At 42.0% G+C, this 18,010-nt stretch overlaps 1 protein-coding gene across 4 annotated transcripts in view; it reads left to right on the plus strand.

Moving 5' to 3' along the window:
* The window catches only part of SCN8A (sodium voltage-gated channel alpha subunit 8), a gene marked incomplete at both ends in the record, with an annotated part of 105,817 nt that overhangs the window by 51,018 nt on the left and 36,789 nt on the right, over nt 1–18,010 (plus strand). For all 4 annotated transcript variants that reach the window (XM_084256346.1, XM_084256347.1, XM_084256348.1 and 1 more), the window contains 2 exons: nt 7,242–7,374; nt 13,034–13,272. In XM_084256346.1, the coding sequence (XP_084112472.1) occupies nt 7,242–7,374; nt 13,034–13,272 (372 nt within the window). The remainder of the gene's footprint in view (nt 1–7,241; nt 7,375–13,033; nt 13,273–18,010) is intronic.

Below are 18,010 nucleotides of genomic sequence, written 5' to 3' on the forward strand. Positions count from 1 at the left end.
AAAACAAGAGGTGGTTTCAGTGAAAAATGAGGGTCAGGTCAGTTTGGGCGGTACAGTTGGGGCAACTGAAATGTCGAAAACCAAATTAAATTTTGATGTCCTGGCAGTATTTAAAAATAGTTAAGCCAAGGGCCTCCCTGGTGGCGCTGCGGGTTGAGCACAGCGCTGTGAAGCTGTCCACAGTCCAGCTGGCCAGGGAGATTCCCACATGGCACAGCAGACCTCTCCTGTCGCATCCACTGCTCAGCAGTGTATTTCGTCAGTCTGCCTGTTCTGCTCCCTGCTCTTTCTCTGGTGAATCCTCTTACCCTCCTGTGCCTCTGGCCTGTACCCCAGCTCTTGTATAAAAATAAATAAATCTTTTTTAAAAAAAATAGTTAAGCCAAGTAATACATTTTGTTTTTTCCTTGAAGAGAAGGTATTCGAAAAGGTGACCAGGAAGAAGCAGCTTCAGCTTAAGTCAGATGAGGAGGTTTGGGGCCTCTGTTTTTGTTTTTTTAGCAGCTTCTGTTGTACTGTGTGGGAGAAAATTTTAGAAGCAGTGGAGCAGATGGTTGTGGAATGTAAGCCTTTCCACACTGCCTTGCAGCGTCCTGCAGAGTCTGCCTTTGGGCCTCTGAGGGGTCTTCCCTGCACTCACACCCTGTAAGCACTTAGAGTTTTTTGTAGTGGTCCCACGTGATGATGGTGACAGGCTGAGGAGTCTCAGTATCAGATCAGGTCTCAAAGGGGTAGGAAGATGAGGCAAGCAAGACTGTGTCATCCCCAAGGGCTTCCTAACTAGGAAAAAAATCATTATTAGCCTTAAAGAAGCTTCTTGTTAGTGGGGTGGGGAAATGTATAAGTTATACTAATAGGCCGAAAAGACAAAACCAGCCAAAGTGCATCTAATTTGTGCAGTAGGATACCAGAGCTTTATAAAGACAAACCGTGTATAGAAAAAGGATGACTGACAACAAGTTCAAGGTAGTTTGCCTTGGACTGGGGAATTTGGGATGGGGGAAGGGGGGTTATTGGTGACATATTTTTCTTCCTTACATTTTTCTCTTCTTTGTAGTGTTTTTCAGTGGACATAATAGTAATAGCTACCATATATTGATTTCTTAATACACTACACTCACTGTGCTAAGCATTTTATATACATGATTTCATTTAATCCTCACAACTGTAATAGGATAAAATTAGGTAGTTTTAACAGATGAGACTCAGAGAGAAATTTAGTATCTTGTGGAAATGGAACTTGAACCATACTTGACCTGATGCCAAAAAAAATTTCTTGACTACTTAAATATTAGTCCTTGGAAAAATAGAAAGAAGTCGTTTATCTTAGAAGGATACAATATATTGATAATATTATATGCATTTTGAGCCAGAAGAGCAATTAAAACCCCTTTGGACTAGATTGTAGTGATTCTCAACTTCCAAATCATCTGGATGTGTCTGCAGACAGTGATTAACTCGTCTTTACCTGAACGTTTGAAATGCTTCCAGTTATTTTCTTGTGCTCGGCTGAGTGGAATAGGAGATATGATAGGCCAGAAATTGACCTTACGTAAGATGAATGCTTGGGTTATGCCATATTTGTATTTTTGCTTCAAGCTTAGAGTTTTAAAACATTCCATTCCCTAAGGAAAAAGACATCCAGATATCACTTCATTAAAGTCTCATCAGACGCTATTTCACATCTTCATTAATTCCTCACGTGTAATTTGATGTCTTTTTATGATAGGTTGGAAATTTTTGCTTTTGCTTTTTTTGCTAAGCAGAGGATAAGGAGACTGTTTGCCATGCCTTCTTCTCTGAGCTGTAGAAGTAGGTGAGAATCATTGGCTTCACTCGTAAAGAAATCAGGTGCCACTGACAGTCCAGATTCAAATATCACGCATAAATAAGAAATCGAGCATCTGCATTTATCTCGTTTGATCCTTACAACCACGACTCTATAAAATGGTTACTATTGTTGTCTGTATTTTCCTTAGGAGGAAATCAAAGCTTAGAGAAACAAAGCAACTTTTCCAAGCTCATATAGTGAGCAGTAGAATTAGGATTTGAATCCAGACATTCTAACTCCAAGAGTATTTAACTGTTCACCAATAAGCTGTGTTAACTAAAACCGATGTTCTTTACTTATGATCTTGGAAAATCAACCTCTCTAAGTCCATTTCTTTACCTATGAAAGAGATCAAAGGGCCTTTATTGTGTGACTATTGTGAAGATTAATAATAATATTATTAAATGTGAAATATATACTTAACCCATTCTTGATGTTTGGAAAAAGTTTCCATTTTTTTCCTCTACATTTTTCTAGCTTTTTTAGTTCTGAGAAGTAGACAGTTGGCTTTCTACTGAATTTCTTGATTTGGAGAGGGTGGGATTCCTCCTAAGATTCTCTACCCGCACCCCAAACTAGTCAGAACTTAATTTTTGACATCAGGACCTACTTCTAAGATTCTAAATATCCTATGTCTGAGAAGAATGTATTTCACAACTATTAAAAGAACTCTACAAAAATTTGAGAAGATTTGAACAGGAGATAAGTAACTAGACTTTAAGACCACTTCTAAAATGCTCTATATTTTAGTTCCAATGACAGTACCTAGAAGATAAATTTCCAGTTTTGCATTTCCATGGGAAAGTAATTTCAAGCAATAACAAGTTGAGCTTACTGGACAGATCTATAGAAATGTGAACGAATCTGCCATCTGCAGATGTAGGATATCTCTTTCATACGGATAGCTACAATTTAAGAGGTTAGAAGTCAGTAGCTAAATGCGCTAATAAACTTTGCATTCAGGTTAAGAAAAATGGAACAAAATTTGTAAAGGGTTTAACTTTCAAAGGTCATACTTAAGGTTCTTGATTGCTTCCTGTGATCATTATGCGTCATGTTTACTCTCCATCTCTCCATTAATCATTCTGATCTAATGACTGCTGAGAGACTGCCTCTACTCCCCTATCTACCATAAACAACCCAGGAAGACAGAATGTTGTGAATCAAACTTTTGCTGGAAGCCAGATTGCTATCTCTAGTGACAATGCAACAATAATTTCTATTAACAGTTTCTCCAGAATAGCCAACTTGATTAATAACTGACAGTTTCACTAATTTTTGTCCCTGCTTCCACCTTAGGACCAACTGAAAATGCCACATGTGTTCCCCTAACCAACTACACAGGCTGCCTTGACTCAGGGCTCACTCTAAAGCTTTCCTACTTGTGACATTTGCTGATTCCCTCATTCTGTCAAGCTCAGAATAAATAGCCTTTGCTTTTCTTAACTGTTTGATCCTTGTTTATTTCCATGATACAGTTAACATTTTATACATATTTACAGTCTGCATTCCACATCCCTTCTCAAGGGAATTCCACTGCACAATCAGAATTGGGTAACCCTCACCCAAGAGTTGTGGGTAAAACGTGCATGGAAAAGGAGCTCTATGACTACTTGAGGTTTTCCCACTAGCCCCCTCCTTACCTCCGAACTTTTCCAGAAAGTATCCTCATATCCCTTCCAAGTCAGTCCTGTCTCTCCTCCAGGGAACCACTTGTGTCACTGTAGCTTCTTTTTCTTTCATCTGTGTAGACTCATACTATATGTATATTTTATCTGGCGTCTTTCTCTCAACATGATGTTTTGGAGACACTTTTATGTTGTTTGGGGTATCAGTGGTTCAGTCCTTATTACTGATGTTTCATTTTATACCCCAATTTGTTCATCCTTTTTCCTGTTGATAGGCATTCCAGTGCTTTCCAGTTTGCATCTGGTATGTATAAGTTTGCTGAGAGCATTCTTGTAGAACTCATTTTGTAGATAAATGTTTTCACTTACATTGGATAAATACCTGAGTAAAATTCCTGGGTCATATGGCAAATACATATTTTACTTTCTAAGAAACTGCCAAACAGTTCTCCAAAATAGTTGCATCATTTTTTTATACTCCACCAACAGTGTATTTAGAGTTCCAGTTGTTCCACATCCTGGCCAGCCTTTGGTGTGTTGGTCTTGGATGTTATCATTTTGGTGGATATAGAATGTTATTTTGTGCTTTAATGACTTGATGACTGTCGGTGAACATTTTTATCATATGCTTATCTGTTCTCACATATCTTATCTGTTCTCACATATCTTTTGTAAATGGTCTATTTACAGCTTTTCCCCATTTTTAACTGAGTCGATCATCTTAGTACTAATTTGTTGGCTTTTGTGTTATGAGTACAAGTCCTTTATCAGGTATAATTTTTTTTAATTTTGGTGAAGTCCAATTAACAGTTTTTTTCTTTTATTGTGTTTTTTGCTTCTTGTCCAAAAAACCATTGCCAATTCCCAAGATGTTGAAGATATTTTCTTTTTGTAAACTTTAGAGTTTTGGGTTTTACCTTAAGGTCTCTGATTCAGCTCAAATTAATTTTTGTTTATGAATTTAAATAGACCTTAACCTGGATATATATATCTCCAATTTTTCAGCATTGTTTGTTAAAAGACTTTCACTTCTCTGTTTTTCCTGACTTGGTGCCGTGAGTGAAAATCAATTGATGCTTTTGTGAGTCTATTTCTAGATTCTATTCTGTTCCTTTAATCTGTTTGTCTATGTTTATTCCAGTACTTAAATCTGTTTTAATTATTTTAACTTTATAATAAGACTTGAAACAGGTAGTGTAAGTCCTCCAAACAGAATATATTTTAAAATGTTATTAAGTAAACTTTTAAGAGCTTATGTTTTTATTCTAGATCACTTTGTAAAGATTTTTTCCTAGTCTAGATCCTTTCCATGTCCTTATAAATTTTAGAATTATCCTGTCAGTTTCTTCAAAAAAGTCTAGAATTAGTATAATGATTATACTTAATTTTTAGATCAATTTTGGGTGAAATGGACATCTTAATTACACTGAGTCTTCCAGTCTATGAATGTGGTATATTTCCACATTTATTTAAGTCTTCTTAAGTTTCTCTCAGCAAAATCATATAGTTTGTAGTGGGGGATCTTGCACATCTTCCTTAGATTTATTCCTTGGTATTTGATATTTTTGATACTACTATGAAAGGTATAACTTTTTTAATTTTTTATTTTCAAATAGTTGTTTCCAGAATATGGAAATAAGAGTTGATTTCTGTGTATGACATTGCATATTATGACCTTGATAAATTAACATCTTGGTTCTACTAGGTTTTTTTCTTTTTTGTAAATTCCATATTTTACATTTTCTAAATGTAAAATATTTTCTGTGAATAACAGCAACTGCAATCTTTATGCCTTTTATTTGTTTCTCATGTCTTTGCACTAGCTGGAACTTCAGATACAAAGTAGAAGTGATAAAAGCAAACATCCTTGTTTTAGAGGAAAAGGATTTAATATATTCATAGAGTTTAAAATATTAATTCTAATAACACATGTTATAGGGCAAATTTTAATGATAGATAAATGAATACTGTAGAAGTTGTCTCCATATGCCCCTGTTCTAATTTACTGTCATTTTACATAGAAAGGTATAAGTGATAATTGTTCCATCTTAAGTTAATATTAAAGAATTAATTTTTCTTTTGTGGATTTTTTAATCCAAACTAAAAGTTACTTAGCTTTCAGTTAAGTATCACTAAGTGACAATGACTTGACTAAGTCTTATAGACAGCATTTCCATTTGTTTTGTTTTTTTTACAGTTGATATTACTAGTTTGAAGAATTTATATATTTTGTTATATCCAGCATGCCCAGAAAGCAGCAAGGTATTCTTAGTACCAAAACTGTATTAAATGCAATTTTATCCTTTCTAGATGAGTCAGCTGGTCCATTAGATCTTACAGAACTTTGGGATTTAGCATCATACAATTTATCTACCATGTATGGTAGACTGCAGGACAGCTCACTAAAAATTTAGAAGCAATAAGCACCAGAAATAAGAGTACTCATTGTATAGGACCTTTCCGTGTTCGTTTTTAGAAAGATTTATTTTCAGGACGCAGGCAATGGTTAACAAGTCATTCCTACATATACAAATGTTTGTATACTAATGGAGCAAAGAATTCCCAAAGAAATTGGTTCTTTTTTGTTTGCATTTCTTCTATAGCTCTTCCAAACAAACCAAACACAGCAAACAAAACTGTAAAGTGAACCAAATGTCTAAAGCAGTGAAAGTTTGATGAAACTCTGATAAGTTAAATTATAGTCTGCCAGGAACTGTCATCTGTATGATTCTTAAGTCTGAACATGTATAGGGACAGAAAGGTTTTCTGATAAAGCTCTCCAGAGATAATTATTTTCCTTTCAAAACAGCTAGGATCATTCTGGTATTGATCAAATAGAAGCAGCACTTCTCCTACCTGACCTCTGAAGGATGGTAACTGTCTCTGCCCTTTTCTTCACCATGAAAGGGGCAGCCAAGTTCACATGGATGATGTGTTACAGAAGACCACATACTTACTAGAAAACAAGGTTTTAATCTACTCCAGTAAGCCTGATCTGATGTAGAATATTTAGGTGGTTAGTACAAAGAACATAAGCAAGGGACATTAAGAAACCTGTAAGCTACCATTGTATAATAGTCCAATGATGTTTTCTGTCCTTTTTGTTGGGTTGAGAATTTGAGCATCTCAGGTGAAGTTATAAAGTAAAACTTTAAAGGACAGGATAAACATATGATACAGTATGTTTAATAAGATAACAAAATGTCCATACTTCCTTACGCTGACTTGGAGAAGATTTGGGGTTGTTGTTCAACTTGGTAATATTCTGTAAGACCCAGGCTTGGCCTTCACAAGAGGCAGTTTGGTGGAGTGATGGTGTTCTGCACCTGGCGGAGATGGCATTGATAGCACTGAATCTGATCAGAGACTTGACCTTTAATGACCTTTCAAATAGAGGCTAATTTGACTTATTTTCTCATGTGCTCCAATCGCAGCCAAATGTTATAGATTTGAGAGTAGGACAGGACAACTCAGTCTGCTGTTGATGGCATTGCCCCTCCCCTATGCCTGGAATTGACCAAATGAGCTCTTTGATTCCAGCCAGACTCTGGGTTTATTATAGATGTGCATAAACTTAAATGAGTTGATCTTGTCTACAGAACTAAGGAGGACCCCCTGACCAGTGTGTTCCCTTCTACTCCGATAGGTGAATAGGGTGGCAGGATCAAAGGAAAAGGGGGTGCTGAAGAGCATATGCTCTTGCTCGCTCTCTGGGCCACCCAGCAAGGCCCAGGCTTATATTTGTAAGACTTGACTCAATTTGCTTTTTTTTTTTTTCTTAGACTACAACCGAGGTGGAAATTAAGAAGAAAGGCCCTGGATCGCTCTTAGTTTCCATGGACCAGCTGGCCTCCTATGGGCGGAAGGACAGGATCAACAGTATATTGAGTGTTGTCACAAATACACTAGTAGAAGGTATGTGCCCTCTCTTGAGTCCAGGCTGCTGAGATATGCATGTGGGGTATGCACAAGTCTGATCTCGGTCCTGTGGTCTGAGTTTTGCAAAACTATCACTGAGCTTTATGAATAGCATCTGGTTATAGAGCCAGCATCCCAAATAACTTTTTTCCCAAATCTGCATGCAGAGAATCAAATAAGAACTTCAAAGCTGCTGCAGAATTGTGCACAGATAGGTAAGAAGTAAGAAGGAACTACAGGAGAGGTAGCTGGAGGGTCCCAGGAGGTCTCTGTAGTCATCATCATGAGGAGTCAGTAGAATCAGCTTGAAGAGCTGTGAAGATAGAAAATGATGGAAACCCCCTCAAGTTCTCTCCCCCAAAACATGCCTTCCTTTTTTCCTTTTTAACTACTCACAGCCCTTTTGGTTTTCCCTTAAGGACAAATGTACTGTGCATTTTGATTACACTTAATCCTGCCTCTCTTCAAACACCCCCACAAATCCATAAATATATTTGATGTGTGAATAGGTAAGCTCCCTGCCACAGGGAAAGAGCAGCGCTCTGGAATCACAGCTTGTCTGCAGGAATGTTGCTGTCAGCGCCTCAGTAGCAGGCTCCTCCGTGACAGAGCCTGGTGTGCTGGGGGCTGGCTGGGGTTAGCTGAGGGCTGGCTAGGGTTAGCTAGGGGCTAGCTGATACTGAAGCTTGCCCCCCACTCCTGGCAAGGGCTGTCTTTCTTTCCAGTTGTGGTCTCTAGCCCAGGCTCCTCTGACTTTCTGTGGGAGATTAAGCGACAAGAGTGTCTCTTTAAAAAAAAAAGATTTTATTTTTATTTATGCATATAAGAGCTGGGGTGCAGGCCAGATGCAGGAGGTGAGAGGATTCACCAGAAACAGAGTGGGGAACAGAACAGGCAGATTGACTGAAATACACTGCTGAGAGGAGCAGCAGGCAAGACAGGAGAGGTCTGCCGCACCAGGTGGGTCAGCTCCCTGGCCAAGGATAGACCTCCTGTTGCAGAGACGGTGGCTAGCTTCACAGTGCTGTGCTTAACCCGTTGTGCCACCACAGAGGCCCAAGAGATTGTCTCTTATAAAATTCAGATTTATTATGCACAGACCTTCACTGGATTCATGTCAGCTTAGCTGAGTTGTTCCATTATAGACCCAAGTATTATTTAGGCATCAGCTTGCTGTTCTTCAGAGTCCGGGCACCCAGGCTAACCCAACAATATCAGTAGTCACAAAATAGGGAGACTTAAAATGAGCCTTTATCCTGGGGACACACTTTTTTTTTTCCAGAAATTTAAGCCTAATGCCACTTGTGCTGTGTGGCCATGTATGTGCTGGGGAGGGGCAACTGTGGAGACTCCCTAGATAGGAACTCCCTTGGAGTTAGACTGTACCCCCGCTCATCTTGAGAATGTATCAGGTAAACAGAATTTTGGACTGACTACCTTGAGCCACCTGAACAGTTTCATTTATTCCTGTTTTCCTTCATTCCCTTTGGAGTCGTTATCTGATATAATATCTTTAACACTTGAGATTGTAAGTAAATGACTGTAGGTCCTGAGGATTCCTTACAAGAAACACTATCTTAAAGTCTCTTGACTAATTTTATTCTTCACCCAGAGATCAAGACAGAATTTCTCTAAGCATCTATGGCAGTTGAGAAAGATGAGCAGGGGGTGAGAGGATTTACCAGAGATAGAGTGGGGAACAGAACAGGCCCAGTGGGCCTATTTCATTACAGGCAAAGACATCAGAGTGCGGGACAGCCAGGGCCAAGCAACCACCACCTGCTGGTGACCGCAGTGCCCAGCCCGGGCTCTGGCGGAAGTAGATGCTCAACACGTGTTTGTTGAGCTGAGCTTTTCTGGGTTCCCTTGCTGGATCTCCATGTTGCCTTTACCCCTTTATGGAGTAGGAGGGAAAACACTGGAACATTAGTTTTGTCTTTTTCTATTCCCTTTTCTTTCTCTTCTCCCCATTCCCCACCTTCTTCTTTCTGTCCTGCTAGCCTTGTCTTCAAACACATTTAAGAAAAGAAATAGCAAGGATAGATTGCAGGGGAGAAGGAGATATCTGTTCCTGAGTAGGAAGTCTTTCAAGCTCTTCACTCCTTATTTCTAAATCCTGCTCACCTAGTCTTTAGATGTCCCTCCTATCCCCTCTCATAGTATTTGGCTCCTTTTGTTAGAGCTGATGAGCCAGACACCACAAGCAAAGAACAATGCATGGCTGAAGCTGAATGATGTGAGAGGGAGTTAAAGGACATAAAGAAAGATCCGTTTCTATTTAATCACCCGTCCCTGTGTATTTCATGATTACTCCATTGAAAGCCAGCATGGAATGAAAAACTGTTCCTGCTTCCCAGATGTTCAGTTAGGAAACCCTGACATTATTTTAATCTAAAGATTAAAATCTAAAGATTAAAATAATTATTTCCTAAAGCCAAAGAAGGAGGCTCCAATCTACCTAATGGTTTAGAAACCACAGTGGGATTCCAGAATCCTGTAAATAATGAGAAAGTCCTGCCTGTTCTGCTGACCCCCTATCCTGGTCCACACATGCTCACCAGGACCCCGTGGACTCAGCAAGATGCACAGAAAGCAGAGCCATAAGTTTTGGGGTATTTCAGAGGACTGGAGGCGCAGGTATAGGCAGAAAGTAGTATGGTCTCACTTCTCAAAGCAGAAAAGCTGTGGGAGCAGGGAATAGAGCTGGTAGAATAAGAATGAAGTAGTGATAGTATTTGGTGTTATTGATTCTTGGATAAAGCAGTTTCAAAAACTTATGGAGGCAGCTGACCATCACCATTGCTGCCATGTTTTAGTTATTCTTTTATTTCACTGAGAAGCATCAAGCGTCAGTGCAGTTACTTAACTAGTATCTCTCTCCTGTGCGGCTATAAACTCATATTCCCAGTGCCTACTGCTCTGTAGGTACCTGAAAGTTGCTGAATTAAGAGAAGCCCCTGCCTTCAGAAACTCGTGGTCTGTGCTGCCATCTTGATGGACTTATGAGGCCTTGTCTGAAAACGATTCCACCATCCCCAAGGTTGCCACCTACAATGCCTTCTCTGAAAATGTCCAGAGGCGAAGTAAGAGAAACCCCACAAACTTCTTTCACCCCCATATACTAACCCATTCTCTCACACCAAGACTCAGCCATCCCAGGCATGTGGGGCCAGTGACAGGTTGCAGTATCTTTATGGAACTCTTTCACCTAATTAAGTAGCTCCTGAAGCTCATGGACTTATTACTTTTCATGGAACAGTAAATACTATCCTGAATGTTGTCCCTTCACAGTGATCATGCATCAGAGCTCTCTGGTATCCCTGTGGGGATCTTCTGGGTGCCCCCTAGGGTAAGGGAACCCCTCTTCACTGTCTGGCAAAGATGTGCAGCCTAGTTCACTGTAAAACATTACAATTGTGTCAGCTGTCAGGAGTGTGAGCAGTTGCTGCCTCAGCCCCCATGCATGCTGGTGAGCAGCAGACATTTGGAGAAGGGAGGAGAGAGAAAAAAGGAACGGAACCAAATTGCCAAATATGTACTAGGAGAATTTATGGAAATAAGAGAACCTTTTCATTTTCTTTTTTTGGGAAGAAAACTAAATTTACCTTGGGAAGGGAGTTCTATGAGGAAGAAGCCAAAGCAAATTTTCTTCACAGACTTCCTTTCCCACGCAGACTCCCACGTGGTGCTCACTGTGGCCCTTAAATCTGAAAAACCAAGGCAACCATTTTCTTAGCAACCAGGGAGCCAATCAGAAGCCCACCCAAAACACCCCATCTAAAATAAAGCCATCACCATGGGCACCATCCAGCTGGTTGAAAAACGGCAAAGTAGACTAATTTAAGGCAGCCATCTTGTCCTTGGTGAAATGTTGGGAAACTTTCTTTGTATTCCTTGAATGATTTGATTTTGTCAGCAGAATTAGGCAGGGATGGTGGAAGGCGGTGACATCTGACCCTGTAGAACCAGTACCTTCCCTCTAGCAGGTTTTCAGTTACACCTTTAAAAGAACATCCTCCTAGGGCCTCCCTGGTGGCGCAAGGGGTTAAGACACAACCTATGAAGCTGCCGCAGCCACCACAGTGCAAGTTCGATCCCTGGCCGGCCTCGCAGCAACCCACATGGCGAGCAGACCTCTTCTGTCTCGCCTGCTGCTCCCCTCACCCATATATTTCAGTCAGTCTGCCCGCTCTGTCTCTGGTGAATCGTCTCACCCCTTCACACACCTCTGGCCTGTACCCCAGCTCTTGTATGCATAAATAAATAAATCTTTAAAAAAATTAGAAGAGCATCCTCCTAGATCAAGTCCTTGGACCTTTGTATCCTAGCTGCAATAGTCCACACTTAATTTGAGGAGAGCTTTGTTACGTAGGGCCTCATGCCTAGATTTTTGCAGCTGCCACAGTGGCTCTCTACCGTTAGTATCTAAGAGTCTTTTTTAATCTTTGTTTTGTGAAGAACCTGAGAGATCATCTAGTCCAGCGACTTGAAGTCTGTGTTTATCAGTGCTAGGATTCTCAGGGAGGACCTCAGGGAAGAAAGCAGTGGATCAGGTGGGCGCTAAGCTAGATTCCTGCGTCATGTAGAGCAATTCCTCATTTATCTGTTTTACATACTGAAAGTCATGTAAGATCTTGTTAGGACAAAAAGATTCCATTTCTTAAAAAAGAGACAGAGACAAGAGAAGACAAAAAGAAGAGAAAGACAGGAGAGAAGAGAGGTGAGAAAGGTAAAGGAGACGGTGAAGGAGAAAGGAAGTGATTTACATTCCAGCTGAATTATGAACCGCACACTCGGTGACTTGCACTTCTGAGAGAGTAAGAAACGTATTTCAGGCGATAATGGTTGCTGGTGCTGATTCTGCCGACGAAAAACAGTATAGCAAATACTTCTACAGCACGTACCGCTATATTCGAGGATGTTCTGAAGCACAAAACACCGTGTGTGTGTGTGTGTGTGTGTGTGTGTGTGCGCGCGCACGCGCGTGTGTGCACTTTATTTTATATGTATCGCATATCGTGTTATGTATTTTAGCTCATTTAATTAATTGGCGTTCTTTGCTTAAGGACCCACAGTTAGCAGGTATTTGTGTCCAAGTATGTCTGGTGTCAGTCTACACTCTGACTGCTTCTCTGATAATAATTTCATGATGTATAATATAGTGCCTGCCGTTTATTGAGGACGTGACATGTGCCAGGCGCTATGCTCTCTGCTTTACATGAATCAACCCTTGTTACCCTTATTCAGTGGGTGAGAGTTACAGACCTGATGAGTCCTGGAGCCTCTAAAGTCCCAGTGCACACATGAAGAACTGAAGCACAGAGGGTCCATCTTTACCTCAGATCTCACAACTGGTGGGTGTGGAAGCCAGTAACAGACTCCAGAGACCTAGTTCCTAACCATTATGCTCATATTCTTAAAATGGATGGATTGAGTCTGGTTTATAACTAGATCGTTAAGAACAGGAAATCGACCTGGTCCTGATAATCATGCCTCTCGTCTCCCTTCAAAAGAAGGAAAACGGAGGGGAAATCAGTCTTCCATTCCTTATTTCCAAGCTACTAGCAGTGATAGCCACCCAGTGAGGGTAGGACCTCCCCCAGGCCCATATTCTCTCTCTGATTGAGGAGCCACCTGTGTTCTTTACTCATTGCAGAACTGGAGGAGTCACAGAGGAAGTGCCCACCATGCTGGTATAAATTTGCCAACACCTTCCTCATCTGGGAGTGTCACCCCTATTGGATAAAACTGAAAGAGATTGTGAACTTGATCGTTATGGACCCTTTCGTGGACTTGGCCATCACCATCTGCATTGTCCTGAACACTCTCTTTATGGCGATGGAGCACCACCCAATGACGCCGCAGTTCGAACACGTCTTGGCTGTAGGAAATCTGGTAAGATGGGGCTCCATCCCCTGGTGCTATGATCTGAACATGTGTTGCCTGTGGGACATCTTTGTCTAGTACTGAAAGCTGGGATTTAGTTGGGGAAAAAAAGTAACAGTTCATTAGAAGACAAATACTGCCACACAGGCCTTGGTGCTGACCGCACTGACCCCTATGGTGACCCCCTGGCCACCAAAATCCCTTCTCCCCTGCAGAGCTTGGAAGACATCACTTAGGAGCTGCTGGCAGAAAACCAGCCTGGTACAGAACGGGAGGCTGGTGCCGGGGCTTGGCTTCAGAGCCGGAGCTAAGAACTTCTGGATTTTTTTCTCATTCTGTTTCTCACGTTGATTCCTGCATTGTTGTAGCAAATTGCATCCCCTTTCGCCTTCAGTAACAGCCACCGCAAGAGAGGACAGGTCTTTTAGTGCCCTGAGTGTAACTGTAAATTTGCCTTCGCTGTCATATCTTAATTATTCATGTGACGACTCTCTGTGGGGAATTTTTAATTCTAGACTGAATCTCCCCCGCCCCCAGTCCAACTTCTGGTCTGTCATCTGCCATTTCTGCCATTAGTTGTTCTGTGCCAAACTTATTTTCATGTTAGCTTAAGTCATATATTTAATGTATTATTTAAGTATAAGTGATGAGTGCAGTTTTTGAAAACAGATTACTCAGTATTTTCTGAAGTCAAGTAGCCATGATTTGGAGATTATCTTTACTTTTTTTTTTTTTTTTTTAGTTTATTTATGCATACAAGAGCTGGGGTAGAGGCCAGAGGTGTGGAGGGTGAGAGGATTCACCAGAGACAGAGCAGGGAACAGAACAGGCACACTGACAAAATACACTGCTGAGGGGAGCTGCGGGCATGTCAGGAGAGGTCTGCCTCGCCATGTGGGTCAGCTCCCTGGCTGGGGATTGAACTTGTGCTTCAGTGGCTGGCAATTGCTTGATAGAGCTCAGACTTTAACTCCTGCGCCAGCAGGGAGGCCCCAATCTTTACTTCTTTGGTACAAAAATCAGGAGTTGTTCGAATTAGTAAAGAATTAGTTGGGCAGAATCCCATAGGTCAGCTGGGTCTCATTATTCCTTAGGAGTTACACCATCAGCTTGTCAAGTCTAGATGTTATTTAATTTGAGTATGATCTCTGACCAGTGTTTGTCCTCACCCCCCTCCCACACACGCAGTTTCTACCTTAAATCCTAATAGACTATTGAAGTTTCATAATATCATTTTGAGTTCTGTTCTGAAAACACACATAGCAAAAGGGGATCCTCTATCTGATTAGTCCTTGTAGCCCCTTGTGTTCCCTGGTGTATATCCAAGACGATTCCGTGTTGCTTTACAGCACAATGCTGTGCTGTAAAACTGGATGCCACCAGATGAAACACGCAGAGTCTTGAAATAGGACACTCCCACGGACTGCCTAGGAAATCGGCCAACACCTCTGAAAAGCACCTGAGGGTGAGCTCAATATGACTGGCTGACCCAGGGGCTTGGCCATGGAGCCACAGTGATATAAGTGTATATCATGTAGTGTAGACATATGGATTATATAGATAACGTTTATTTAATTAGCCAAGGATTAAATAACAAGAACAGTGACTTGATCAGTTTTATTGTTGGTGATGATAGTAGTGGTTTCCCTATAACATTTTGTTTTCTTCAGTTTTTATTTTATTTTACAGAATTAGTCCTTGAATCTGTGGAATTTTGAGAGGCCTTTTCACCTTCTCATGAATAGACTTGCCCCCAAACAAAGTCAGAAAATGACGTTATTTTTCCCTTTCTTAAATCTACACAGTTTTTTTTTTGGTGGGTCCCTCGCCGGCGGCCGGGGAACGAACTGGCACTGCAGAAGCTGCCCACAGCCTCGCAGCCCAGCGCTCAACCGCTGTGCCACCAGGGGAGGCCTAAATCTACACACATTTAGGGGCATCCCTGAATTAGCATCGTGAGCAGTCAAGACTGCCCAGAGCCATCGATGAAGAAAGAGGCGCAAAGGAAAGGTTGGCAGCTAATATTCAGGGACTCTGTGAGACTAACCAATGAAAGCAAAGTTCTAGAATAAGAAAACACTTTGGGGGGCAGGAATTTTCAAGGGAAAAGTAAATAATAATTAGTAGAGATAGAGCTCCTGGTTCAGGATACTGTGGGCTGGCCCGTGGATGAGATATGAGAGTGAAGGGCGGGAAATAAAAGCTGGCACCTAGATGCGGGGATTTGTACCTGAGGGAAAAGTGGAGCTGACTGAGGAGGAACAGGTCTGGAGTTTAAAATAAAGAATTCTGTTTTGGACACAGTAAGTGTGGGACGTCTGCTTACTGAATGAAGATTCCAGACAGGCAGTTGGGTAAACGCTGGACCTCAGGGAAGCTTACACCATGAGTGTTTTCTGGACAACCAGAAACTCAGAGATACCTCTGCTGCCGTCAGCTCAGTGCCGAGCTGGCCAGAACACAGAACTCCAGGTCGGAAGATGTGGGGCTTGGTTCCTATATGATAGAACTTAACCTGAAATAAGCCAGTGATGTTCTGCATCTATAAATTGAGGCCAATACCGTGTCACAGTGGCTGGGAGGACGAGGCGAGCACCTGCACAGAAGCTTTTGGCACAGTGACCAGCACTGTACAGATCGTAGGGGCGGTGTTAGTGTATTTCAGTAGGAGAATTTTTGAAAACTTGAGATTTGGATAGAGCCTTCAACTGAACCTGAGGCTAAGAGGATGGGACAAAGGGAGACTGACTGGTATGTGAATCAGGGTAAGACTTTGTCTTCCGGCTGGAATGCCACGTTCTTCTCACGGCCAGGCCAGTTCAGTTGTGTTTTCGGTAGATAAGCAGACAGATGTGCCATCCTTCCCCCTGGAGCTTCTCATCTGGCTCAATGGCCAACTCGACCAGGCCACATCCTCAGCCTGCCTGGCTCTGATACCCCTCACCTCGCTGTATGGGCACCTTCAGGCCTCTGAGGCTCTGACACTGCAGTAGACCATCCTCCCCCCCCCGCCCGCCACCTGAGCACGCTGTCTGCATCCCCTTCAGCTCTACCTCTCTTCCTGGTCCCCCACCCCTTCATGTGGACACCCTCCCATCTCCCCCAAGCCTCAACACCCTGTGCCAGCTCTTCCCACTCTCTGACACCTGCTGCAGGACTGTCCCCCAAAGTGGGCACCCCTCCTTGTCCTGTGCAGGCTCTCACAGCCCATATGGGGCTACCCCTGCATGAGCACTCTCACCCCCTCTCAGGTGTGACTCCCCACAGCCCTCCTCCAGGGGCGCCCTCTGGGCCCCAGCTCTGGCTTCAGTCCCTCCCAGGCAGGCAGGGCTTTAGGGTTGAGTCTGGTAGGAGGAAGGCAAAGCATAACCTGACATGGAACTTTAATTTCTGAGATTGTAAGCAAAAAAAGAAAAAATTATTTTCCTCATTCACCAAATACACATGAATATTATTTCTAAGCTGCACTTTAACGAGATTTGCAACTGAAAGAAAATCTTTTTATATTTTCACTTTTCTTTCATCTGTGCCCTCATAGCCCCCCTGTGCATACCTCTTTATAAATACTTATCACATGCTATTTTCATTTTTCTGTCTGTTTCCTTCTGGTTGGGTAACCAGCTGTTCCAATTTGCACAGATCTGAGGAGACTCCTGGGATGCGGAACTCGCAGTTTTAAAAGTGGGACAGTCTGGGCAAACAAGTACAAAATGATCACCTTAACTGGAGGCCCAGGCTTGAGGGCTGTCAATCTTAAGATCCGGAAAGACTCAAGCGAACATGGAGTAGCGACTACTTGGTCACCTGCCCCCTGCTGACTGAGCTCCTAAGAAGCTGTTATGACACTTCTCATAGTCTCCTGTGGTCTCTTGTCTCCATTGTGGTAGACTTGGGGTTTTTATCAAAATGAGTTTCATTAACTTTGGGAAAGCACCCCCCCCTGCACAACCCCATTTCTGAGGACAGACAGGAACATGCAAGCCTCAAATTGGCTCAGACATGTGTTACGCAGACGGAAATGTGGCCCTTCTCATCCTTCCCAAGCCCCAGGATGACCCCAGTGTAGACACCCCAATTTTAGGACACTGTGGGCCTTGCTTGGTGATGTGGCATTACAGGTTCTAGGCCTGTGCTCAGAAACCTGTCCAAACTAGAAAGATACACTGAGGCGAGTCAGAACATCCTCTTGGGACTGCCGTTCTCGCCCCTTTTGTCTGAGACCCTGTTACACGCCTACAGAGTTAAAGAATTTTGGCTTATGTGATACGCACCACAGTGTCCTAAAATTGAGAAAAACCTTCAATATTTATTTAAAAATAACAATAACATACCCATTCTACAATTACATAAATAGCATATTGTATGTGAAAAAAATTTTAAGGGCACCTTTTGATATTTTTGCAAATCGCTTTCATGTCTAGTTTAATACGAGACAGCTAGATTCTCTTACCTGCTTCTGCACTCAATCTGTGTGATATATTGTTTGGTTTGAAGTATAGAAAAAAGGCCCAGCCTCACACAGATCTCATGTCCGTTGAAAGGCTCTTAGGGACCTGGGGATCCTCAAGTATGCCGTGAGAACAGCTGCATTAGAACATAAATTCTTTTTTTTTTTAAGATTTATTTATTTATGCATACAAGAGCTGGGGTACAGGCCAGATATGCGGGGGGTGAGAGGATTCACCAGAGACAGAGAGGGGAACAGAACAGGCAGACTGACTGAAATACACTGCTAAGGGGAGCTGTG

This window comes from Talpa europaea, assembly GCF_964194135.1.
Source record: "Talpa europaea genome assembly, chromosome: 15".
Lineage (NCBI taxonomy): Eukaryota > Metazoa > Chordata > Mammalia > Eulipotyphla > Talpidae > Talpa > Talpa europaea.